Consider the following 26,911-nt stretch of genomic DNA (forward strand, 5'->3'; position numbering starts at 1 on the left):
ACCAAACCAAAGCAAACCTCTTTGGGTATATTCCCAGGAGAATAACATTATGAGAAAAAAACCCAACAATTTTATTTCAGCTCAGGAACCAAAGGTGACAAAGGGTCACCTCATTGAATACATTCTGCATGTGAGATGCTCACTGACTAACAGGTATGGAAAAGGCAGGCAAATACACCCAGCTTAATGCACACAACATATTCCAGGCCTTCACTGCAATAGTTAATGCCTTTGAGAATCCTCAGGGGCACAGCTGTCCAGCTCCATCAATTTTTACACATAATGCAGGTAATCAGTAATTCAAATGTTACACTGAGCTCATAGAGACAGACTAGATTGATGTAGATTAATGTAGGAAGTCTCCTCACAGAAGCTCTACAGCTAGACATGAGAAGGTGTATTTATTTAAAATAGTAGAATCTTATTTCATATTAAAATGACATTTAGGAAAATCCATAATTCAGCACAAAGTGATTGGTGCATTTAAGTGAATGCTTACAATTCTTGAGCTCTGTGGGAAAGGCTGTTACACAATGAAATGGTGGAGATGGGAGCTGCAGTTGTGTGGGCACCTGTGGGATCAGAGCAAAGATGAAGAAAATCCCTTTTATTGTGAGTTCTTGCAAATTTCCTTATTTAAATTACAGAGTTTATTCATACTCTACAGACTTTCTGGGCAGGCAGAGGAATGAAATATGCATTGCACTGCTTATGCATGTCACCTAAACACTCCTTCCTTCTCATTACAGGACTCAGCTCTACAGGAGGAGAAAATCTATTTTGTTTTCCTGTGTCCTGCTCGTGAGCCTCAGATGGCACAGTCAGGTAACTTCAACTCAGGCTAAAATTGAGAGGAGAAAAGGAAATCTTGGTGTAGGCAAGTTCTTCCATCACCACTGTTTGAGGCAGATACTTCATTCTTCACACAGTTTCATTAACATAACATAATTATTCATGCTATACAATGAGCTTTTTACCTACAGCTATTCACTTAGAAATGACACAGAAAGGTTTTTTCCTGGGTCCATCTATGTTTCATATCATCATGAATGACCTGGATGATAGCACATGGAATATGCTTATTAAATTTGGAGGTGACACCAAGCTGAGAAGCACTGAAAGTGCTCAGGAGAGCAGAAAAAAAACCTCCAAAATGACTCTGACAAATTGCACTTATGTTCTCAAAAAAGGGGAAAAAAAGAGAAAAAGAGATGCTATTCCAACAGGGTCATGTGCAAGATGTTCACTCAGTCAGGAATAACAGCTATAAAACCCAGAACAAGTAGCAGCTCTATAGAAAATCTGCAGAAGAGGCTCCAGGGGCTCTTGCACATCATGGGAGGATCACGAGCCACCAGTGTCACCCAGCTGCCACAAAGGAAGGCAGGTGGCCTTCTCCAGCAGGAAAAGCCAGCAGCAGCCAGGAGAGCCTGTCCTCCCTGTCAGCATGGTCTCAGCTTCAAAACCTTGGGGTTCTTTTTGGCACTGTGTACTCAGAAAATGTGGAAAGTTTAGGAGGGATCCAAATCAGATCAAAAGCACAGGACTGCACCAACAGGAGCAGCCTGGGTGCACTGGGCTTGTCAAACTCCTGGGATCTGAGAGGTGAATCACAGAATTATAGATCACAGAGTATCCTGAGTAAGAAGGGACCCAAAGGATGGCTGAATCCAGCTCCTGGCCCTGCACAGACAGCCCCATAATCCCACCCTGGGCATCCCTGAGAACCATCCCTGGATGTCCAAACACTCCTGGAGCTCTGGCAGCCTCGGGGCTGTGCCCAATGCCTGGGAGGCCTGGGCAGTGCCCAGCACCCTCTGGGAGAAGAACCTTTTCCTTGAGAAGTTTTCAGAGCCTTCAGGAGGAGCTGATGTGTCAGGAATGACCAAATGAAAATTGCCTTAGAGCAAACACAGGGACCAGGTGATTGCTTAAATCCATTGCACTGCCATGGACTAAGAGGTCTAGCAACAAAGCAAGGATGTATCTTGCCCAGTTATAACTGATAGAAAGAATCATGTAAAATGGAGCTGAGCAACTCTTTAATTCTGATTCAGAGTGGTTTATATTTCTTTAAGAAGACTGGGTTCGATGGGAACCTCTAAGTAAAGCTGAGATTCAAAGCTTTAAAGGAAATGCAGAAGTCCCCATCCCTCCATTTTGGTGACAATACACCTCAGCTCCAGAGAACCTTCAGATCAGAACACACATTCTTAAACTCTGTCTATTCTCCATATTCTAACAACACTCAGCACTGAAGTCAAACTTATTTTAAACTTCAAATAAAAGTCTTTCAAAAATTAAAAAAAATAAGCCCCTAAAATTGCTCCACTGTTATATATCTTTACTGGTTAAAGTAGAAGCTAAATGTCAGAAGTTTCTGCAAAAGATCATGTCCTACATATTGACTAAAATTGACTCTATTTTTTCCTTAGGGATTAAGTGTAACATTGGAGAAATGAATCTCATGGACTTGGTTTAGAAGTGGCCTTGGTGCATCATCTCAAAGGGCTTTTCCAACCTAAATGATTCTGTGATTCTGCACTTATTGCACCTATCAATATTGTTCTGTTTCTTGATATTTTGATGAAGCTGACTGGATTACACATTTCACATGAGGCTATCTTTTTAATTCCCACTCTGTGAAATGTTTCAGCTTTATAAACTGTCCAGCAAAACGTAACTACACACAGATTTTACTCTGTTAGCCTTGACATGATGTTATCCAAACTGGTATTCTCTAAAATTCCAATAGAAAATATTGCAAAAGAAAATTGCAAGAAAGTGAATATATTTTTACAGTCTCCTGTAGTTGCTAAACTACTCTATTCTGTTTTGTAGAGAAACATCTGGAAAATAAACTTCAGAATGAAAGGTAAGGAGTGTGATGTATGGTATATAGCCAAAGTAGATTTTTTTTCAATTCCTGCAGTTAGGCTAGAAATAAACCATGGAAATGGCTACAGGGGAAATTTCACTGTATATATAAAAGTAATTATTTATATTTAATATTGTGCTACAGTCACAGCAGTTAGAGTGCAATATCCATTGTAACACCCACCATTTGCTCCAGATTTTGATGGGGCCTCTAAGGTAATGTCACATTTGCAATCTCTGAACGCAGCACTCAGGGAAAACCCAGTCAGCAGGAAACAATGAGGATGTGAATGTGCTTGTGAGCCATCCAAGGAACTGTCCTTGACAAGCATAAAGGAAAGCCAAACACCTGTCTGCCTATTATCCACCAGCAATCTCTTTTAATATCAAACATCTTTGCATTTCAATGGACACCTCAGTCTGTAAAGCACTGAAAGAGAACAAACACTCCCAAAGTACTGCATTTATAAATACCACATGATCCTGTTTTAAAACCAGACCGGCAAAGGGAAAACATGCAATTTTGGTTTGGGCTCATAAGTTAAAGATCTTATTCTAAGTCAAATTTTTATTTTATCTGATCATCAACATGAGAAGATTTACAAACTAGAAAAAAAAGAAAAACAAACAAATCTTTTTTTAAAATTTACTGTGTCACTGAATTCAGAAATACTTGCCCATATGAGTAAGACAGAAATTTTAAGGAAGGAATTTTTTACGAAGGTGTGTTGTGGTTTTAGCTGGAACAGAATCAATTTTCTAGAGTTTTGGATTTAGGATGAGAATGGTGTTGATAACACACTGATGTTTTAGTTATTGCTCGGCAGTGCTTTCTCTAAATCAAGACCTTTCCAGTGTCCCATGCTCTGCCAGAGAGCAAACACATAAAAAACAGGGAGTGAGCATGGACAGGACAGCTGACCTGAGGTGGCCAAAGGGATCTCCCATCCATGGGACACCATCCCAGGGAATAAAGTGGGGAGAGTTGGCTGGAGGGGCCAACCACTGCTTGGGGATGGGCTGGGCATCACTCAGTGGGTGACAAGCAATTTCAACGTGCATCAATTGTTTTGTCCATTATTATTATTATTATTATTATTATTATTATTATTACTACTATTATTTCTACCCTTACTGTCTTAATAAATTGTCTTTACCTCCACCTACAAAGTTTAATATTTTCCCCCAACTCTCTTTCCCGTCCCAGCCAGAGGGAGTGGGGAAGGTGACAGCGAGTGGATTGTGGTGCTCAGTTTCTGGCTGGGGTTAAACCTCAAAAACTCTTTGGTGACTGTTTTTCCTTTGCAGGTTGAGGTAGATTTTCCATCCCACATCCTCATGTACTCTCCTTGGTCATATGGGGCAGCCTGTGAACGTTGTGAACATTTTTCCTCTCTCCTGAGCAAAGAGATTTCTATTCCCAACAGCTGAAATACAGGAGGGGAGTAAATTGAGAGCAGGATGGGGTGGCCCAGAGAAGCTGTGGCTGCCCCTGGATCCCTGGAAATGTTCAAGCATAGACTGGATGGGACTTGGAGCAACCTGGGCTGGTGGAAGGTGTCTCTGCCCATGGCAGGGCTTGAAAAGAGGTGGACTTTAAGGCCCCTTCCAAGTCAAACCACTCTGAAATTCCATGATGTGCAATGATAAGCAATACCTGGATTATTCATGAGCAGTGATATTTACTACCCCTCTCATAAATACTGTGCTCCCACCAGCAGCTGTAGGATTTGAATGGCTTTTACCAGTATTTAACTCAGTATTGCTCAGTATTTCAGTCAGAAATAATTGGCAATGTCCTTTCCCAAATCAGGAGATCTTCAGGACACATTCCTAAACCACATCCTCACTGATGCAGGTGGCAGTGAAAAAAATAGTCATATAGTTCAGGAGCAGCAAAGATCCACAAATGTATGCTCTGCACTCCCTAACAGGAGCAACAAGGTCCTTCCAATCCTGGAACAGAATTTTTGATGAAGTGCCTGGTGGCAAATTTGAAATACTGGCCTGGGGGCCCCGATGCGACATAATTCATTCCAGAACAAATCCAGCTTCTACATCCATTCCTCTAAAGTCATTATTGACCCAAGGGAAAATGCTGGCCTCAAGCAAGTTTTAATAAAGACTCTGGTGGAGTCGTTTCTGCAGCACTAAATGCGATAATGAGAAACAAGCCACTTAGCTGCAAGAGACCCAGGACCTGTGTATAACCTGGAAGTCAGTTTTCTGAGGTTCTTGGGATTCCTTCCAGAGATGAAACAGGCATCCAAAAGGAGATCTAATTACCTTGCACACTAATTTGTTACATAAAAATCAGTCAGGCTTAAATGGACCAATATTCTGCTTGTCCTATATGAGTGTAATTTATTTTAATACTGTTTCTGTGAAGTAAAAATATCCATAGACTAATCAAGTCTGGGTTGAAAATCAAGGTTTTTACTAAACCAATAAAAGTGTGAACATATAAATCTGGCCTTAAATATTGCTCTACTTTATAACTTTTCTTCAGTTTATTTTAAAAAAGAAATGTTTCCATCTATGACCGCAAGACTTAATATAAAATAGCAAATTTTCCTACAGACTCTGGCAGTTTGAGAGTTGCTTATGGGATTACTGAAAGTTCTCTATGCATGAAGTAGGTAAAAAATCCTTGATAAGTAGCATGTATTAGTTTTAAGTTAGATTTGTAGGTTGTTTTTTTTTAAAAAACTGTCCTTCACTCTGTCCCTTTCTAACCATCAACCTCAAAATAAAACTTTGCTAGCACAGTGGAAGTGATTTGAAAATTAAACAACAGTCTTGATAGAGAGAGATAGAGAAAGGACCCTTTGTGTGACTGTTATGATCCTTAGCCTCCATCCCAGGCAGAGCAAGCACAATCTTTTGTGCCTGTGGTTGATGTCTGGCATTGACTCACAGAGAGATGCTTTGTTTTATGGCTTCCAATTCTACAGGCAAGTATTGCAGTTGTGAAAGTCAGCAGAGGAAAAACCAGAAATAGGCTCCTCTGCCCTGGTGCTTTGGTGATACAATTGATGGGGGGAATAGGAGCACAGTGAAGAGAGGCTGAGTGTGGCAGTGCTTCGGGCAGCAGGGAAACTGGAGAATATTCCCATGGCCAAACCATGCAGAGAACCCCTGGGCCAACTCCTGCCCTCACCCAAAACAAGCTGTATCCAGGTATACCATCATGAAATTCACAAATTTACAAAGTTTTACAGGTCAGATCAAGTGTTTTCTATGAGGAGCAAAAATAAATAATTTAGCATTAGTCAGGGGAGATAGACTTCATAGCCAGACTGTCAAACCTAAAGCCAGTGTGCTGTACTTGCATCCAATCCCTTCCTTTATTTCACACAAAAAGAAGCTTGGGGTACTAATCCTTTTTATGAAAATTCCTAAAATGATTTCAAAAGTTAAGGGGGAATCAGAGTGTAACACAATCCTCCTGCTTTATGATCCAGGAGGATTGGCACTTACAGGCCTTTTTTTAAATCATCCTTGAGGTACTGTTTGAGTTGAAATCAGATACTGTGTGTTAATTTCAATAAAAGTAATATTGCCTCACGTTTCTGTGAAACTTGTAGCTATTTATACCAACGAGATGCAGGAGTGGGGGCACAGAAAATATTCCTGGCTTGAATGGAGATGAAATGTCAGGAAGACTGGAGTTGCCATCTACTGGAATGTGCAACGAATGACAACTGCCATGCAAAAATCCTGAATTTCAAGCATCAGTCACAGTAACAGTCCAGGTACTGCATGGCACCAAGACAAAAAAAAATACACACACAAAAACCCCAATCAAATAATATGAAGTAAATCTGCAAAGACAAAGAATTATTCTCCACTCAGCTTCTGAGAAGTCAGAAGATGCACAAGGAGGCTGTGTCAAACCAATCTTATTTGCCTGTGTCTTTATCCACATTCAGCAATAGATTATATTTATCACTCCTCATCAGAACACTGATAATTGCACTTGCCAGCTTCAAAAGCACAAAAGAATGTCAGAATCTGAAAAGGAGAGAATTATAAATTCCTCAAGTATGGGCATCTAATCACCACTGCATTTTTCAACCACCACTTTTTAATACAAGATAATATTTAGGAATATCTTCAGCTGATGAAACACAGCCAAACATAACACAAATCTTCTTAGAGCTGCTTATCATCAAAGACAGTTAGTCCATATTAATTTTGCTGCTCCAATAATGTGTAGCAAGTTCATATCAGAAAAAAAAGTATTCAAGTATTCACTCTGGTGCTTGTAGGTGATCTAAAGCAGAATTTTTGTTTCCTACATTCAGGTCTTGCAATTTAGCAAGGTCTTCCTATTTAGCTAGGAAAGTATATACAGGAAGTCTTTACAGCTGGACAGACAGACAAACCAGACCTCTCCAGGGCAGTTCAGAGGAGAAAAGAAAATAGATATGTCCTGAAAGTGCTGAAATGACACCAAATGTGGAGGAGACTTGATGCTGATAGCAGCTACAGCCCAGAAATTCAAGGTATTTGCAGATATCAACAGATCACATCCCACCTCACAAGAACAAACCTATACAGCAGGATTTTCTGCAAGCAGTTTAATATTTTCTCATGTTTAGTGAGGATGTTTATTAGTCTCTTAATAAATGGAGAGTAGGAAGTGACTGAAGAGAAGTATCTGACACGTGAACTGTGTTATTATGATTAATGAAGTTCACACATAAAGGGTTATTTCTCTGGAAGACGTCAGATTGAATAATTACTGGAATTACTCCCAAAGGGCTTTAGAAAATGTTCTGCCCAGGTTCAAGTCACGTTTTTATCACAGTTTTCTTTTGACTAGAGGGTGATCTTTAATTGCAGTTTTAAGTAAAACAAGTACTGTAAGCAATTCATTAAACATTATGAAAAATGATGTATTTCTCTAACAGTCCTTGAAAGCAGCTTTCACTTTTTACCCTCATCTTTAGGCAATACAGAAAAACCAAATCAATAAATGAAATGGCTTTCTTCTGCCTTTGAAACAAAAAAGCACACTGTCCCTGTTTCCCTGCAGCAGATTAGGTATAGAATATCCTAGAATTAATATGTAGGAATATTACTGGCAATATTATTAAGATAAGTAGGGAAGAGATGATAGCATTATTTGGTCTCTTGGATTTCTTAAATCTAATCAGTATTTAATGGATACAACGGTGCCAGAAAATCCAGACAGTCAGAGAACACAGCTCAGAAGCTTCTGAATGTGTTTCAGGGAAGTATCCCAAGGTCAGCACTACTTTGCAGTGCTGCAGATGCTTCCAACAGGCTCCAGGGTCCTGCAGAGTGAGGGCCAAGGAAAAGCAGCACAGATCAAAGCATAAAGGCTTTCAGAACAGATTTTCCTTGGGCTGAAGGTAAAGAAGCAAATACCACCCAACTTCATCCCACTGGCACTAGGGAAGCTTCTTCCCACTAAGTTTTCAATGTCTTCTGCTGCTCGTTGCTCTCCTGATCCTCGTGGGAACAGCTTCAAGTGAGTTCTGCTGACCTGATGTCAGTGCATGGCCCAAGCTCAGCTGCACAATAGGCTGCAGAACAGCAATGCACTGAATACTTGTCCAACAGTTGCCTTGAACACCAGAGTGTTATTATAATTTTCTGTTATTATATTTGTTTTGTGTCATTATAATTTCCATTATGGTTAGTGCACTGCTCGTGTGGAGCCAGGCTGGGAGAGCTGTGGGTGCTCAGCCTGAAGGAGAAAAGGCTCCAGGCTGACCTCAGAGCCCCTTCACCTACAGGGGCTCCAGGAGAGGTGGAGAGGGACTTGGGACAAGGTGTGGAGTGCCAGGACAAGGAGAATGGCTTCCCACTGCCAGAAGGGAAGAAGGGGATATTGCCAGAGGGGATATTGGGAAGAATAAATCCTTGCCTATGAGGGACAGGGTGCCCAGATAAGCTGTGGCTGCTCCATCCCTGGCAGTGTCCAAGGTCTGGTTGGCCAGGGCTTGGAGTAACCTGGGATGCTGGAAGCTGCCCCTGCCCATGGCAGGAAGTTGGAATGAGATGATCTCTTTAAGGTCCTTTGCAACCCAAAATGCCTGTGATCCTCTGACTAGGACACAGCAAAGGATAGCTCATGCTGGGCATTATGCAGGGACATAGAAGAGACAATCCCTGAAATTAAGAACTGGAAACAATAACACCCAACAAAAATCAACAGCTGTTGATGTAAGAAGAAATAGGGCACAAAACAAGCACAAAAACTGAGATACAATTAAAAGAAGCAAAGTGAGGGTCTGGACCTCCTTCAGGATGGATTTTTAGCAGGTCTGGCATTTGCTAGTGTGCAGTGCTGAATCACCTTTTGTCCCCTAGCTGCCATGGGTACACAACATCCCCGGCCAGTGTTCACAGATTACCCCAAGCATGAAGGGGGCATCATTCAGGAGTTTCACACCAAAGGTTTCCCAAATTTTTAAGATTGCTGCAAGGAACATTACTGATGCAATCATGAAAAGTGGGTATTTGTCCACTGCCATGTGTGCATCACACAGCATCCACTTAAACACAAACACCTTTTCATAGACAAAAACACCTGAATAATGGGGAAAAAACTACAATATATCTTGAGCCACAAGCATTTTACAGATACTGACCTTTGGTTTTGATTTAGAGGCTCTAACTAATAAAGCCTGGCTTTGCACCAAATCTGAAGAAGAAAATCAAGTACACTCTTGTCAAATCATAATTAATTTGCACTACAAAAAAAAGAGCAGAACTAAGCCAAGCATTCTTTAAAACTAGTCTCTAGAATTCCAAACACTCCATAAAATGTTCCATATCTTGAAAAACAGGATGATATTTTCCTGCCTTTCAAAGTTGATTACGCATCTTTCCACTCATTTAAAATATAAATTGAGTTTTAGGAAACAATAAGCTCTTCATTTTACAGGAATATTAAAGATTCAAAAGTACAGCAGCAGGAGAGGGAATGTGATTTTGAAACACAGCTGAAGTGAACCCTAAAGCTTTGCTACTGTTTGCCCCCCCAAATCTGCTGTTTCACCATTAAAAACACGGCAGGGTAATTTACATTCACACTACTGTACAGGTTTTGAGAATGTATTTGGCATATTCTTTCTATAACAACAGAAAATTCAGGCTCTTTGGATATGTTGCTAGAATTTGGTATGCCTCTATATATTTACTAAGAGTAATGGAGTAACACAAACTTTTGGTTACTTTGTATGTTTCTTCAGTGTAAGACACAAAAAGTCTTCAAAATACATTGAAACAAAACCAAACAAGAGTCAGGAATTCATATTTCAGAGACTTCCACCGCATCTCACAAAATTAAATTAGCTGTTGAGCAAAGCTGAGTTTCTAACATTACACATACACCACACACAAACCTCCTCCACCACATAAACTCCTCAGTAATGCCTTGAGTATTTTTAAGTTGGTTTAAAAAAAGAAGGTCAGGTTATTCTCTCTTTTTTTTAAGAAGGCATGACTATCTTTTGTTATGCCTTTAAATATGTCCTTCTGAGACTCCTGACCCATGACTATTTCTCTTAGACATTACATCAGTTGCAAATAAAACGTAATGAAACCATAAATATTGCAGGTAGTCAACAACCATCGTCTTTGGGCTTGCAAAAATCACAATGACTTCCCTCTGAAATATGAGTCTTCAACCTGGTTTCTGCATTATTAATTCTGTCTATGAGCTAATGATCCAGAGGCCCTCTAATCTCCCTGTAAGATGTGACACACAAGCAACCAGGATTCCAACATATTTTATCCTGACTTTTCCCTTCAGAATATGGGAATCATTGGTTGGACAGGGCTTGGAGCAACCTGGGATAGTGGAAGGTGTCCCTGCCCACGGCAGGGAATGGAAGGAGATGGTCTTTGAGGTCCCCTCCAACCTAAGCTATTCTCCAATTTTATGATTCTATTTTTCTGTGGAGTCAGTTCAAATGGTGCTCTGTGTGATAGAAAAGGACTCAATAAAAGTCTTATTCAATTTCAAAACACCAGCACCAATTTCATAACTAACCTGTGTTTCTAGAAATAATGTATCCACAAAGGCCAGGATGAATTTTTTTTTTTTTGTCTTTTCTGATTTTGCTTTAAAATACTTTTGGAAATGAGTACAAGAAATGGATTAAGAACAACTGGTTGTCTAATGTTGAGAACAGATTTTCTGTTCTGGGAAAATTTTCCAAGAGCAGTTCATCCACTTGTAAAAAGACTTTCCAGAAGACTGCCAGGAACAGCTTTTAACTTGTTCATCCTTGCTTTTAATAATTGATTTCATAAATTCCTCTCTATTCTCCATATGTCCTGCACTTTGGAAACCTAAAAAGTGTTCACTGCCCCTCAAGGTATTGCCATTGGTAAAGAGAATGAAAGGTTTTGCACCAAGAAGGTTATTCCAATGTGTTACTAATGACTTCTCTACAGCATGGTGCTACCTGTGTCCCCAGGTGAGCCCTCAACACTTCCCAAGCAACACAAGTTATTCTGGAAAAGAACACAAAATGCTGATAAAACATGATGGGTTTAGGACCACAACTAGTTTGGCTACAGTGGGGGTTTCTCACAGTCCTAAACAATCCTCTTATTCTGTCACTTCATCCAACCTCTTGGTAAGTCTGAGTAAATAAACCAACAACCAACCAACCAACCAACTGACCAACCCCAGGTGCAACATCTGGGAGAGGCAACATCCATGGAAGAACAGAGCCTTTCAGTCATTGTGAGTCTCAAAGCACAAATGCAATACTGTTTAGCACCAGAGTTTATCAAAAATAACCCTCACAGATGAACTATCAACAGCAGCTGAGGGCACAGTAGATGTATTCAGGAGTGTGGATAAGCTGTGGCCCTCTCTGCTTTTAAGAGAACTGGAAATTAATTACAGTTCTATTGCTAGGACCTCCAGAAATGCTTGGGAAGGTCTTGAGATAAACTTTTGTGAAGTGTCTCACTTAGCACTTCTGAAGGTGAAACTAATTGATTTCCAATCAAATATGACCAACTAAAACCTTCACAGTTGCTAATCATTGCACTCCACACCTGCTTCCTCCATGCCTTCCTAAGATATTTTTAGAGATATAAATTAGCAAGGGTTAATCAAAACACAAGGCTTAAATTTTCACTTTTCCTGCAAACCAGGAGTTCCACCAGCCTGGTAATGTGACACTAACACACTGGCCTTTGCCTAGCCAGGATGTTGCAGGAACTTCATGCGTTGATTAACCACAAAAGGATAATTGTACTTCTTGTCTTTTTCCCATTACCCCTGGACATCCAGAACCAGTAACTCTGTCAAGAGTTTTGCCATCATATCCAGAAATCCAAAGGTATTTTCACAGGTACTTAAGAGAGTTGGTCCTTTTTTAGTTTATTCACGTAGTCTATTAGTCATGAATGGAGGAGAGAGTTCCTTTTTCATACTCTGGATATGTTATCCTAAAAACTGACATTTCTGCACTGCACTGACAAATCTGCACATGGGTCTCTTCTGCCAGTGACCTTCTAGAGCTATGCATGACCACCTGCAAGTGAATGTGGCTGATGAGGATGGAATAGCTGCAATGAGACAGAAAAATGTTTATCACCTTGTCAAAAACAAAAAGGTCATTTACATAAGAATATCTATGATTTAAAGGTAGCCACAAATCCCATGTGCCTGTCAGGTACTGGAAGAATTTAATGACATCTGGAGCCAGCAGGACTATTTTGGTCAAAATCTTGTATAATGTTACTCATTTTTATATCTACTAAAACAGACATGTTATAGAACTGGACTTATCAGCTGAAATACTAAATTTTATACAGAAGGGGCAGCCAATAAATGTTCAGGATGACCAAGACAGAAATATAAGAGAAATAATAGGTGTAGCTTGCTTTACCTTAGGTCATATCTTTTCTTTTCCCCTTTTCTGCTTTTAAATGTTTCTTTTATGGAAAATGTCATGGTTCAGCACACTTGAAAATTAAAGACTACCAAAGATCAAGGTTTGAGTCCTTCCATACATGAAAGGAAATTAAAATCATCACTAAGAGCATCACTTTTTATTATTCTGATTTAAACCACTCAGAAAATGCCAAAGGGAAGAAGTATACTCAGTATTTAATAGGTTGTTTTGCCTTTTCATATTTTGGTGGAGAATTTATGAAAATATGTCTATATGAAGAGTTAGACATCAGCAGCCACATTCTGATCTCAGGCACTCTGTCCCAAGCCCTTCTGTCCTGGATTGCAAATTAAGGTAAGGTAAATACCCAGGCATAAACAGTAAAGGAATATCCAAGGGATTAGCAAGAATTAAATGATTCTGAGGCCAGTTAAGTTATATGGGACATTTAATGGTTGGACTGGATCATCTTAAAGGTCTTTTCCAATCCTGATGATTCTGTGATTATTCTGAACACAATGTTAAATATTTCAAATACATTGAAAGGTGTTTTTCTTTTCCAGCCTGAAAAACTCTGACCATTGCTGCCACTGAATTATCCCTGTCATGACTACAAGAAGCTTCCCACCTAAACTTTCTAAAACTTTATTCATGTTGTTCTTCTGTAACCTACTTTACATTGATTTAATCAAGCTCCTTTAAACACATACAAACTTAGTTTGCCATTCTTAAAATGTTTTATAATAGCACATTTAATAAAGCTCATTTAAATCTGCTAATTTATAGAGACTTGCCAGAGGCTTTGAAACTTCAGAAAATGTGTAAACTTAACAGTTTGGCTGTGATAACAGCTCAGACAGTGGAAATTAAGCCCTTTGCATTACAATCATCTTCAAAGTGGATTCCTGGTTTGATTGCAAAAAGGGTACATTGCAAAAATACAGGAGGACATCAGTTTACAAAAGACATTTCAGATGCCCCAGTTCTTGAATTTGGTCACTACTGTGCCTCAACATCAGAGCCTCAAACATACACTGAGGTCTCTCATCTTAAGACTACCTGGATTCTTTTTTATAACCAAATTTTGAATAAGAGCAGAGTTTCTTCTTCAACAGCCCTCTGTTAGAGCTCTGAGAGAGTGCACTTAGGGCCATTAATTCTGGGTCCCTAATTCTGGCTGTCAGTCTTCCAGCTGCTGCTGTATAGGTTTGCTACTGTCTGCTCTAATTCCTGCCTTTGAAAACCAAATGATAATGGATTATATGCCAGAGTGGGAATAGGCACATTGGTTGGGATCCAAGCTGTATCCCAGTTGATAACAAGAAGCAGTGAAAAAAAAAAAAAAAAATATATATATTCAGCTCTTCAGTGATGTATCAGGGAGCTTCATCTCTACTAGAAGAAGTCTTTATACATAGCATTTAAATGGTAACTAAGTGATCCTTATCATCATCTGATTTGCAGAAATAGGTAGCTTCCCTTGAAGATGTAATTGAAATTTTCAGGGCTACTGTTGCAGACCTCTCCCCAAATTTTTACATGGGAGAAGGCATTAAGGCTTCCCCCAAGAAGACTTGTAGGGTTGCAGATTTTTAAGGGACACAACCTCATTGCTTTGAAGCTTTTTTCAGTATCTGTGAAGTTCAAGTCATCCTTTAATTTTTTTTCCCCTGCTAATTGCCCCAAAATAATCATCAAAGCAATCTGGAATATATTCTTGGGTGGGTTTTTCAGTCTCTCCTGCTCCAATGCTCTTTCTGTCAGTTCTGTCACTGCTTTCCCTCCTGCTTTTGTGTATCGAGAAACAGAATTAAGGTGCACTGCAACCAGTGGACACTTGCACAAACAGCCTGCTTTGAATAAAACTGCAAGATCTGAGGAGAGGAAAACCACCTTCAGCTCTCCTGCCCAAATGCTAAAACATCAATGAGGTTCAAATACTATTAAAGCATCACATTTTTGCTTTGAGACCACTGGAATGTTGTGAAGAGCAGAAAAATGTAAATAAACTGAACAGGGAGCATAAAAGCACATTGATCCCCAGGTTCTGAAACCACAATTTCAATGGTTTATATTTGTAATTTATTTAGGACTGTTTCTGGCAAATCCATTAGTAACGAATCTCCTTCACACATTTTTATTTTTATGCACAAGAGCTTTAAGTTTGCCAGGACTTCTGCAAAGCAACTTTTACTGCATCAAATTACTGCATTCCTTGATCTCTCCCAGCACACACTCACAGCAGCCACACTCAAACACAATGTTCAGCTCTGCTACAGACACCACCAAAACAAGGAATTTCTTTTAAATTTACACAGCTGTGAAAAAGAAAGCAAACACTGTGGTTTTGCCCCGTCCCTCCAGCATTTTGCATCCGATGTCCACTTAAAATCAGCACGATCCTCTGCAATCCTTGCATCCTAAAATCCGTGTGGAACTTCTTCATTGGGTATCGATGCAGAATTGGGAGCTGTCAGCTCCGATCGCTCTCACCAGCACAGGGGCTTGAGATTCTATTTCATAATAGGAAAAGATGGCCAGCATTTTCCTGACAGAAATACCAGACATTTTTCAGTCAGTAAAAATTACAGAGCTCACTGATGATGCCTTTCCCATAGAGAACGAGGACTGAAAATTACCCAGCAAAGATTTTTTTTTTCTTGGAACACGGAACAAAAACCAGCACGATCTGCTAAACTTATTAACTAATGGGGTTTGAAACCCCCTTTTTGCATGCTGCTGACACACTCACAGCAACCTATGCATTGATCTTATTCAAAAAGCACAGTAATCTTTATGCTGCTAGAATTTAAGTTCTGTGTGCCGTAGCACACACCGCAAAGAAAAAGGAAAAAAAAAAAAAAAAAGCCTTTAGGAAAGGCATGTGCTGAACACACAAAATATGCAGGATGGAAAAAGACCAAATGTAATTAAAGCTTATATGAAATGAGACATTCCTATTTGCAGAGCTCTGGCTGCGTTTCTATGAGAAAGAATGCACAGAATTTCAAATCATGCTCTATTTAGACAATGTCAGAAGAAAAAAAAAAACACATTTTCCCCCCACACACCCCTCAATCCCCCACCCAAAGACCAAAAGGCAAATCTCATCATCGGAATTAGAGAGAAAAAGCAATCCAAAAAGACTGGTTTACATATTCCTTCCCAAACCAAGTAATCGAGTCTCTCCCTCTCCCGGCTAATAGCTTATAAATTCAGACTTTAAACAAAAGCATCCGAGGAAAAAAAACAAGAGAAAGAATCCTAATTCTCAAGCTTCCTACTTAGCACTGCCTCGCTTTTGATGATTTGTGCGGCTGTGTGTGCGTGCCTGTTTGAGAAATGGCGAGATAGGCTTAAAGTATTTTCCATTTCATCAAAGAGCATATATTACTTTCCTGGTTCGCTCCGATGTTGGTTTTATGCCCACCCCTTTTCAATCTGCCCATGTCTGAGATGCACAGTGCAGGCGTACAATCATGAGCAGCTTACGACACTCAGTGAACACTGGGTGCCTCTGCATGCTCTAGCAACATACTGCTCAGCTGAAGGGAAGGGATTCTTGCTGTCTCTCTCTGCTCTAAGCATCACCTAACAAGCAAAGCGAACAAAGAATGGGAAATAAAGCGACCCTTGGCCGGTCTGTGAATGAATGGTAACCTCTCTCTGGAGTAAAGGTTGTGCCGGTCCATGGTCGTTGCAAATGATGGACATTAAACAGATTGACAAATCCTGTGGAGTCGTTAGTAAAGAGTTTGGAGTTTTTTTCACGCCACAGTGTTAACTGCAGAGGAAAGGACAGAGGGAGAAGGAGAAGATCAAGCTCATGTACATAGTTCTGAAACTTGCAGGTCCTAGGAGGCAGCTCAAAAGCTAGCTGGACAAGCCTTTCGCTCGTTGAGCAGAAGCGAAGTGAGACATTGTGAGCTTGCCAGCCTTGCACAACATTGAAAGGGACTGAATTTGTAGCACAGAGGGGTCTTTTTTAGCTCTGCATATAATTAGTCCAAACACAAAGGAAGCAACTGAATGGAGGTTGTCACTCTCTGGAAAAGGGTGGGTAAGACACTTTTTAATTAAATTCTTTCATGAAGAAAGATTTTTTTTTTTTCCTTTGCTGCAGCATTTAACATGAACAAAATCACTATCATTTTACCTTTGAATGTCTGTGAACTTTAATGCTGCACAGCTCCTGCATGCTGTAAAGTGAAATATTTGCCTCTGTGTTTGTTCTGTTTGCTGTTTTGCTTTGGTTTTCGGGCTTTGTTTCGTTGGTTTGCCTTTTTTTTTTTTTTTTTCCTCTCCCTTAAATAAAATATGATGTAGAATTTGAAAAGACTCAATGGACATTCTCAAGCATATTTGGAAATATTCTTGCTAATGGATTTCCTTCTTATTGGTCTCTGTTTAAACTGGCTGCTGAGGAAGCCCCCGGGGTTGATATTGTGTACGCTGGGTATCTTTTCTAAAATGCTTCCAGCTGTGAATAGTGGGTGTCCACAGCTCTGTCGGTGTGAGGGCAGGCTTTTGTACTGTGAATCACTGAATCTCACAGAGATGCCTCGCAACCTGTCGGGCATGATGGGCTTGTCTCTGCGGTACAACAGCCTTTCAGAGCTGCATGATGGACAGTTCACAGGGTTAATGCAGCTCACGTGGCTCTATCTGGATCACAATCACATTTGCTCAGTGGAGGGGAATGCCTTTCAAAAATTGCGGCGAGTTAAAGAGCTCACCCTGAGTTCCAACAAAATAACCCAACTGCCCAACACCACCTTCCGCCCCATGCCAAACTTGCGCAGTGTGGATTTATCATACAACAACCTGCAGTCTTTGGAGCCTGACCTGTTCCACGGGCTGAGAAAACTGACAACTTTGCACATGCGGTCAAACGCCATCAAGTTCGTGCCGGTGAGAATTTTTCAGGACTGTCGCAGCCTGAAGTTTCTAGACATAGGATACAATCAGTTAAAGAGCCTGGCTCGAAACTCTTTCGCTGGCTTGTTCAAACTCACTGAGCTGCACCTTGAGCACAATGACTTGGTGAAAGTGAATTTAGCCCATTTTCCCAGGCTCATCTCCCTGCACTCCCTCTGCTTGCGAAGGAATAAAGTTACCATCGTAGTAAACACTTTGGACTGGATATGGCAACTCGAAAAGATGGATCTCTCCGGCAACGAAATCGAATACATCGAACCTCACGTTTTCGAAAGTGTACCTCATCTCAAATCCCTGCAGCTGGACTCCAACCGGCTGACCTACATCGACTCCCGAGTCCTCGACTCCTGGAAGTCCCTCACGAGCATCAGCCTCTCCGCCAACGCCTGGGATTGCAGCCGGAACGTCTGCGCCCTGGCCTCCTGGCTCAGCAACTTCCAGGGGCGCTACGACAGCAACCTGCTCTGTGCCACCCCCGAGTACGCCCAGGGAGAGGATGTTTTGGACGCCGTGTACGCCTTCCACTTGTGCGAGGACGCCGACCCCACGAGCGTCAACACCTTCTCCCCGGTGACCAACAACAGCGAGCAGACGCTGGGCTATGGCTCGGCCACCGCCACCTACGACGCGCCCGACGGCGACGAGGACCGGACCACGTACGCCGTCACCATCACCATGCCCGGCGAGAACTCCGAGAACGCCGTGCAGATTCACAAGGTGGTGACGGGCACCATGGCACTGATTTTTTCCTTCCTCATCGTGGTTTTGGTGTTGTACGTCTCCTGGAAGTGCTTCCCAGCCGGCTTAAGGCAACTAAGACAGTGCTTTGTCACACAGCGCAGGAAGCAGAAGCAAAAACAGACCATGCACCAAATGGCTGCCATGTCAGCCCAGGAGTATTATGTTGATTACAAACCCAACCACATTGAGGGAGCCCTGGTGATCATTAATGAGTATGGATCTTGCTCCTGTCACCAGCAGCCAGCGAGGGAATGCGAGGTGTGATTTTCCTTTGGGATTTAAACAGTGTGCAACCAAATAACAGCGTGCAGGCAGACAGTGGCACGGGGTGGGGGGGGGTGCTGGGCTTTGCTGGTGATTTCTGATGTGCACCCCTGCCCAGATTGTTTAAGAGGGGCTGTCCAAAAGACTTGATATTTTAGCTTTATCGTGTCTTAAAAACCTTCAGGACAGCCAATCTTAAGGTTTCATATGCTAATACTCCCTTTGAAGATCTGCCAATATTCAGGAATATGAGAGTGTAAAAAAGGTACCAATTATTGATCTTTTGTAAACTAAGGAAACTGTTTAAAATAAAAAAAAATAGCATTTACAGTTTTTACAGACTGGTGTATATTACACGAATGGTTCCCTGTATACAAAAATGCAACAGTTTAACCTCTCTCTTCATGCTGAGTGTTGAAATGAAAAGTCTAGGAGCAAAGAAGCCACATAAAACAGAAAGCTATAAATGACCCAGGTGGCTTCCCATTGTAATTAGCACACATTCACGTACATCATGTTGCTGAAGATATGAAGCATGACACTGGAATTCTATTTTTGTTAATGTGCTACCTGTAACTGGATGTCAGTACAACAAGGAGCCAGAGCACCTCAGAAAGGCTGAAGTTTTGACTGTGTCACTAGGACAGGATTTCTGAGGATTTTTAAGTACAGCTCTCTTGTTCGTTGCTGTAAGATCCATAAAAACTGCATTATAACCCCTAAAAGTATTTTGTATCAAAACTGATGATATTGTGAGGACTCACTAACAAAAAACAGCCAACAAAACCCAAACAAGTGAAACACTGCCAAACTGTGCTCATCAGAATTTTCTTTAATATTAAAAACCAAACAAACAAAAAAAATGCTAAATTTAAGGGTTTTTACTTGTATTATGCTTGTTTTGAGCTATGCCAAGAGCAAAGACCCCCTCATTTTGTGCTTGTGGTGCCATGGTGAAGGGAGTAGAGCAAAAGCAATTATTTGGGTCTCAGTGGTGAAACTCAAGAGCAAAACCACTGTCAGGGTAGGACAGAGAGTTGTCAGAGCACAGGAGTCCAGCTTGTGTCCCTCCCTTCCACTAACAAAACAACCCCAAAAGCTCTGCAGAGGCTGGAGGCAGATGTACCCTCCTTACCAAGGACTGAAAAATGGCATTGATGGATTTAAGCAGTGATTTCATGATGTAGAATCCCACGACTGTTTTATCTGACTGCCCTTAAATAAAGGCTTCCTTTCCTTGTATTTTGGATTTTTCATTCCAGAATGTGAACAAGCAAACGATTGATCTTTTCAGCAGCTCCTCTCACACTAATTGACGATGAGGGAGTTTTCTAACATCAGGCAGAGCATCTTGAAATTTTCTTCCTACAGCATTACATGTGAATAAAATGTTATGGATGATGAATTGGGTGACATTTCTATGCTTTGTACATGTTTCTCTATCCTCAGGTTACCACCAAGAGAGAAGCAATTCCAAAATTATACATGTGTTTTAATGTAACACAGGTTTTTTTTCTTTTTCATTGCATTAAAGTGCTATCTACTCTTACAAGGGTACAGCAGGCTTATAAAGCAGTAAAACAGGCACAGAAGAAATAATTTGTTCTCTTGCATAGCAGGTTTTAGCCATTAATTTTAAATGTAAAGAGTGAATTTTGTGTTTCTTTTCTGGCTGAAACTATTTTTAAGGAGTCAGAACTTATTTTCCTCTGCTTGGTACATCTCATACCATGTATTATAAAACATGGAAATAACCTCTTAATCAAAATTTTTACTCAGTGAGACTATAATACCATCTGGGAAAGCAATGAGATTACGTACTGGGAGAGGACAGTGTCACAGAAAATTTAATGAAAATCAGCTGCTTTTTTTTAACTAAAGCCACTGCAAATTCACCCACAGCTTTCAAACAAGCAAGCACTGTTTAACCCAGGCTTTTCTCTCTTTAAACAAATGCACATTTCTCTCTCTGTGCCTCAAGCCCACAAGGGCCTGATCCATGCTGAAAGTCCCCAGTGACCTGAGGGGTTGAGTGCATGTACAAACCTACAGCAGGGGCAGAGGGAAGGTACACAGCCCCTCCTCTCTTTGGGTTCCTGACCATGCTTGAAGCAAAAGTACTTTATGCCATGCTAACTGTGGGCCCAGCTATATTTATTTTCCCTATTAAACCTTTCTCTGAAATCAATAGGGAATTTAAGTGTGAAAAATTGGCTCTCTAACTTTGGACTGGGCTATGTGTTCCCCAAGCCCCCAGGCAGCACTTGGCTACAGCCACTTGCCAGGAAGCTTCCAAAAATCAACCAAGGTTGTTAAAATACCTTCTGCATATGGTAAAACAAAATATGAACTGGCTTTATTTTGATAGTGACCCCCTGCTGCAATCAGGAAATGTGTTGGTGCAGTCATGGTTTTGCCCCTGTGAACCTCAGACAAGCCTGGTGCCAACAAACAATCATCCCGTGGTTGTATTTCCGTGTATTTTTAGCACTTTTGTGGGTTGTATTTGAAACACACGAGTGACTGCACCCCTCTGGAGTCATCCCTGCTGTTTATTGGTGTTAGCAACCTCCAGCTACGTTTGCAAAGATTTGAGCAATTCTGCCTTTGGAATTTATTCACCTCTGTGCTCCATGCATCTGGCATTGACAGCCCAAGTAAATGGAACAGAGCATTTTTCTTTGAAGGTGCAGTGATTTCTTGAGTGAGAGCTGATTTGGGATTTGCCTGTTGCCACTTTCTCCTGGAGAGAGGTGATGGCCACCAATGGCTTGCCACCCTGAGCAGGATGATGGATGGATCCCTCCATGGAGAGCACTTATTAAAGGATGTATTTCAAAATCCTCGTGCAGAAATCTTTTCTGAGGGTAATCCCTTCTAGAGACAACCTCCTGGTGATCCCCAGAGGATTTCTGGAGATCCTGACACCCTCTGAATATTTATTGGAGAAAAGAGGGTGTCACTGCTGTTACGTGGCATGGAGACCCTCCACAGGGTTCCCACATCCAGGCTGAAAATTTACATTAAATATGTGTGGGTAATAAAGAAATAAAAGAGCCTGTATGTCATTTCAGTCCAGCTATTGCAAATCCAGTTATTCATCCTGCTCCAGGCTACTTGCATTGGTGTATATGAGAGTTATGATATTTGTACTGCATTTAGAGCAACTGCAGGGACAGATTTTCCCCAATTCTCTCTTCCAAATTTCATGTTCAACAACTGCCCAGAGATAAGTTATTCCCTCTCTTTTGATGCCCTTATTCTGGGCTACAAAATGGCTCCAAAATCAAAAGGACAAAAAAAAGAAAAAAAGGATGCTTTTGGGGTGAGTTGTGAACAGTGTTTTGTCCATGAAATGCTTGGGGAATATCAAAGGAAGGAAAACATTTAAAATACTGCCTTTTTGATGTTCCACTTAATAGGACTAATCTCCCTTTTATAATTAGGTAATTAACATTATTTTTTTATATATTTAACTGTGTTTTTTGCACACAGGACAGGGTGAAAGGCAAGCAAAAGCACTGCCTTTCCTGAGCTGGTTAGCAGTACCAGTGTTACAGGTCTCTAATATGCATTTTCTTGCTGCTAACATCAATACCCACTCACAGTGCACCCAGTGCTGAGGGAACTGTTGCTGTGTATGCTTTGAATGTATATAAGGGATGATTTATTTTCCTTTCTGCCTTTTTTCCCCTTCCTTTCTGTACTACTTAAAAAAAAAAGAAATGGTATGAAACCACAGAATCAATGCTAATGTACCACATTCTGTTTCTGGCCTGAAAATATAAAATACAAAGAAATTCTGTGAAAGGTGCCAATTCCCTCCTTTGCCATGTCTGGGTGCTGCAGGGGGTGAGCCCAAGGCATGGCCCATTCCTCGTGGTCACAGCAAGGATGCTCTGGAGCAGGCTGATCCAGCTCCCTGCCACAGAAAGACCATGAACCATCCCTAAGGGTATTTTTGTATGCTTTAATATATTCTGAATGTTTTCATGGCTAAGGCATTGAGGGGGAGTTGAAATGAGTCTATTTGATAATTTTCTTCAGTGCTGATAAAAACCCCAAACAACTCTCATTTGCTTTTGAGATGGACTACATTTGTTCCTTGTGTGAGTCTCATTCTGCATTAGCAGCAAAAGGACTCTCTGAGTCCCCCTTCCTCCCCCCTCCAGCTTCTACACTGGTATTCAGAATGGCAAAAAGGGAGTGTTTAATGAGGGAGCTCATTTCTAGTGCTATTATAATAATAATAGCAGTGATAATAATGAAATTAAGAGGAGACAAAAGATAAGAGGAAAGACTGGAGTAATGGCAACCAAGCTCAGGGTGTTTCTGGATTCCTCTGCCTTTTGCTTTTGGAAAGATGCTTAACCTAAAGAAGTAGCACAGATGAAAAACCAAGACTGAGGGTGGGTGGAGAAAGCAGTTTTAAAAACTGTGCAAGCAGGGATGAAACAGCTTCTGCAAAGGAGGGTACACCACTAAATAGCTCCATTCAGCAGGAGAGAGAAAAGGAAGGGGTGAAGGGACGGGATGAAAGGGAAGATGAGAGCTGGTGAGAAGGCAAGGGGGGCACTGTGCACACATGGGAAACGAGATTTTTCCGTGCCTTCCCCTCCCACGTTCGGGCTGTGGCGAGGACAACAGCAGGGATTTCAGGAAGATGCCCAGCATCTCTCTGTCCCCTCGCCTTTGCCAGCAGAGCAGGGAGGGAGGCGCAGTCGGACACGCTTCCCCAAACACGTGCCCGCAGCCCCGGCATTTCCTCCGCCACCTCCCCATCCCCTGGGAGCACAATGTGCCCTCATCCATCACTCTGCCTGCCCAACTCCTGCCTCTGCCACCAGCTTTTTGGGCTGGATTTCTCAGCTATCCTTATCACAGTTCACCAAAGACTTGTGAGAAAAGCAGACATTTCTACCTAAAATATCTTTTTTCCCTTTTTTTTTTTTTTTTAAGAAACCCTCATCCAGAGGGATGGGTGATCTTGAGCTACTGCGGATTCTCCTGCTAATTATATCCACCCTCATAGCCAGCTTTCACATTCACAGCTCTAATGACAAACAGATCTGAGATATTTTTGCTGTGTTCAATTTATCACTATGCACCAAGGTTACACTTTTCCTTGACCTGCCCAACCCAGTCTAATATTAACAAATTGAGCATTTATGCGAGTTCCTTTCCAAGCATGAAGTTGATTAGGAATTTAGGAAATGCTGGTGATTTAAAGATTAACCTTTCATATAATTACTGACATAAACCAGAGCTATTAAGGTATTAGAAACAGCTATTCAGAGCATATTCTACATTAAAAACCAAATCACATTGAGAGCCATGCGAAAGACTTTCCATACCAGCCAATTTTTTTTAATTTTTTTTTAAAACAGCAGAAGAAAAACCTGGTGAAAGGAAAGGAGTAAGCACAGCCTACCTCTAAAGTTATGGGGAGGAAAGCAAAGCTATAAAAATAATACAGAAACCAAGCAACAGTCTTCTGCTGGCAAGACACAGCTTGTAATTGGGTGGGTGGCTGTGAAGAGCTGAGATGAATGCTGCAGAGCACTGTAATTTTATTGCACCCTGTCTGCTCTGAAGTGAGCATATTTGCAATGAAATCTGTAGTTCTGTGAGAACAGGGCAATTGGGTTTTTGGGGTTTTTTTGTTTTGTTTTGTTGGGTTTTTTTGGTTTTGTTTTTTTAATTAAGATCACGTCACTTGTTGGCATTCAGGACAATTCTTGAGGCTTTAAAGCAATTACTGTTCTTAGTCCCTTTGCTGGGGGAGACAGTCAAAGGGAAGAGGCTGCACTGAAAGGAGTTCGAGCTCCAAGTCCCAGATTTGCATCACAAGAGAAGAAATTCAGTCGAAAATAAACACCAGCTTTTCACCTTTCCCTCCATCTCTCCTCTTCCTAAAAATGCAAGTATGTAAATATGATAAAAATCAGAGATAGGTGGCAGTGCTAAAGGATTAATACATCAATACTATGCACATCTGTGCTTGGCAAACAGCACCTACTATTCTGCTAATTTTTATTTTAAATCATTTCCCTGCTCTCATGTTCTTTGCATCCTCACCATACACAATCACTACTGCCAGAAAATGTCTTTCAGCACGGGTGCTATGGGAACATGACCAATTCCCTGCCATTTCTGAGCTAACAAAGACTAAATCCAAGATTTTAAAGGCAATAGGTAAGTAGAAAAATCTACTTCATCACTAAATTATCACTTTTAGCACAGCAGATTTCTCTGTCTGATGTGATTAGACACTAAGCCCAGTTATTCATTTATTACCAACTTTAATCTGGCTCTTTTTGCTGATGTGCCTTTCTCCTGAAAGCAAAACAGAGCACAACACTGGAGAGAGGGTTGAAAATGTTTTTGGTACAATCTAAGATTTATAAAAATATGCATGGACACATCAAACTGATTTAAGGGCTGATGCAATGAAAAAAAAATGCAGCTTTTGTACAGCACATCTTCCTGCAGCAGCACACCTCTGTACCCTAGTGGTTACAGTCAGGTATGAGCAAACGTCCTCCTGACAGCTGGGGGACTCAAACTGAAAACTGATTTCTCAATACCTTTCAAAATATATACTTTCCCTCTAATTTTTACCCCTTCTTACCAATTCTCACATTTTTTCATTCCCAGAGCCTCACAGGCAGGGTGAATCACAAAACAAGAGAGGGAGGAGGAAGAGGAAAGCCCTGAAAATCCCAAACTAAGCTGCAAGAACAGTCCACTGCTATTGAATTTCTGAGGTTTTGAGCCTTTTCACAACTGTCAGCCCTTTGAAACATGTCTGGTATCAACCCTTTTTGCAGGATGAGAGGTAAAGTGAGCTCCCAAGAGAAAACCCGGATCTGTCTTTGTGGTCCAGTGCCTCTCTGACAGCCTGGCTTGCTTAGAGAGCCTGGTAAATATTAAAGAATGTTAATAATAATGAGACAAACCATCTAGGGATTTTTTTACCCACTCTTTTTTTTTCTTTTTTTTAAATAGTAAAGCTTATCATGACAGAAAATTTACTTCTCTGATCCACATTACTTCCTAATGCAATTTTTTTTCACAGCAAACAAATTTGTGGCTGCTGCTCAAAGGTTTGCAATCCTTGTGCTAAAGAGGCCACTGGATGTCAAATGTTTACCTTAATTCCATGTAAATGTCACTCCATATTGGACATTTTGTGTTTCTTTACCAGTGAATTCAGCTGCCTGCACCTTCACAAACCTTCCCCCTGCACCATAACTCCCTTTCCAAACAGCCCAGAACCCTCTGCTCCTGTCAGATCAAATTCCCAAACAACAACTGGATGCCATGAATTTCTTAGGCAATTGCTGCAGTCTAATAAATTGGATGCGCCTATGGCCTGGGAGATGAAGAAATCATGGAGAGAGCAAACAAGCAGGAGGAATGCAGCTGATATTTTCTCTCTGGGGAAAACCCACAAAACAAAATCCCTGCATGGGACAGGGCTTGAGGAAGGTGGAGGGCACAGAGCACCAGCTGAAAAAAAGGGGGATGGCATGGAATAGAGGAAATCACTGCAAAAAAAATAGAGGGGAAAATTGTAAAGGGGACAGTGCCCATAACAGATGGATCAGAAAGAGATTTAGATGAGAACCAATCAGCTGATCCTTACTAGGTGATAGCAAAGCTCTGTGGTGATTTCTGATAACAAAAGGAGCTCATATAAACCTATATCTGCAGTGGGAAACAGAAATCCACAAAGTCCCAGGGGGCTGAACCTTGGGCTTATTCCTCTGTCCATCTTTGCTTTGTCATGATTGGCTTTTTGGTCAATTTTTAAAAATTTTTGCTTTTTTTTTTGCTGTCATGCATGGAACTGAACCCATGGAGATTGTGCTTTGGCTTCATTCATGGGGAATATTCCAAGCCAAAAGTTGCTTTCTCAATAGGTGGCACTTCTAGACTGAAGCAAACCTTCCCAGATTCCTTTGTGTGTCTATTTCTCTGATTCTAGCAATTGTTGGGAATTACTTTAGGTTATTCTAGCTGGCAGAATGAAGAACTTCCCAAAAAGTTCCCTGAGTAGTTTTATGAAGCTGCACTGAGTATCTTTCCTAATAAGAGTTGAAAACTCTTTTTTTCCCCTGGTTCTCTTTTCCCACCATGCAGGATGCTCCAGCCCCAATCTGTCATTTTTCATTAGCACAGGAGTCAAG

At 41.0% G+C, this 26,911-nt stretch overlaps 2 protein-coding genes across 5 annotated transcripts in view; one reads left to right on the forward strand and one right to left on the reverse strand.

Annotated features, from left to right (window-relative positions):
• Positions 1–26,911, reverse strand: part of CTNNA2 (catenin alpha 2) — a 469,832-nt gene that overhangs the window by 142,980 nt on the left and 299,941 nt on the right. The window lies entirely within an intron of this gene.
• LRRTM1 (leucine rich repeat transmembrane neuronal 1) lies at positions 16,266–21,937 on the forward strand. Its single transcript, XM_059845427.1, has one exon. It carries the CDS (start codon positions 17,157–17,159, stop codon positions 18,717–18,719), a length of 1,563 nt encoding a protein of 520 aa, XP_059701410.1. The 5' UTR covers positions 16,266–17,156; the 3' UTR covers positions 18,720–21,937.

Source organism: Haemorhous mexicanus, chromosome 4, assembly GCF_027477595.1.
Source record: "Haemorhous mexicanus isolate bHaeMex1 chromosome 4, bHaeMex1.pri, whole genome shotgun sequence".
Taxonomy (NCBI): domain Eukaryota; kingdom Metazoa; phylum Chordata; class Aves; order Passeriformes; family Fringillidae; genus Haemorhous; species Haemorhous mexicanus.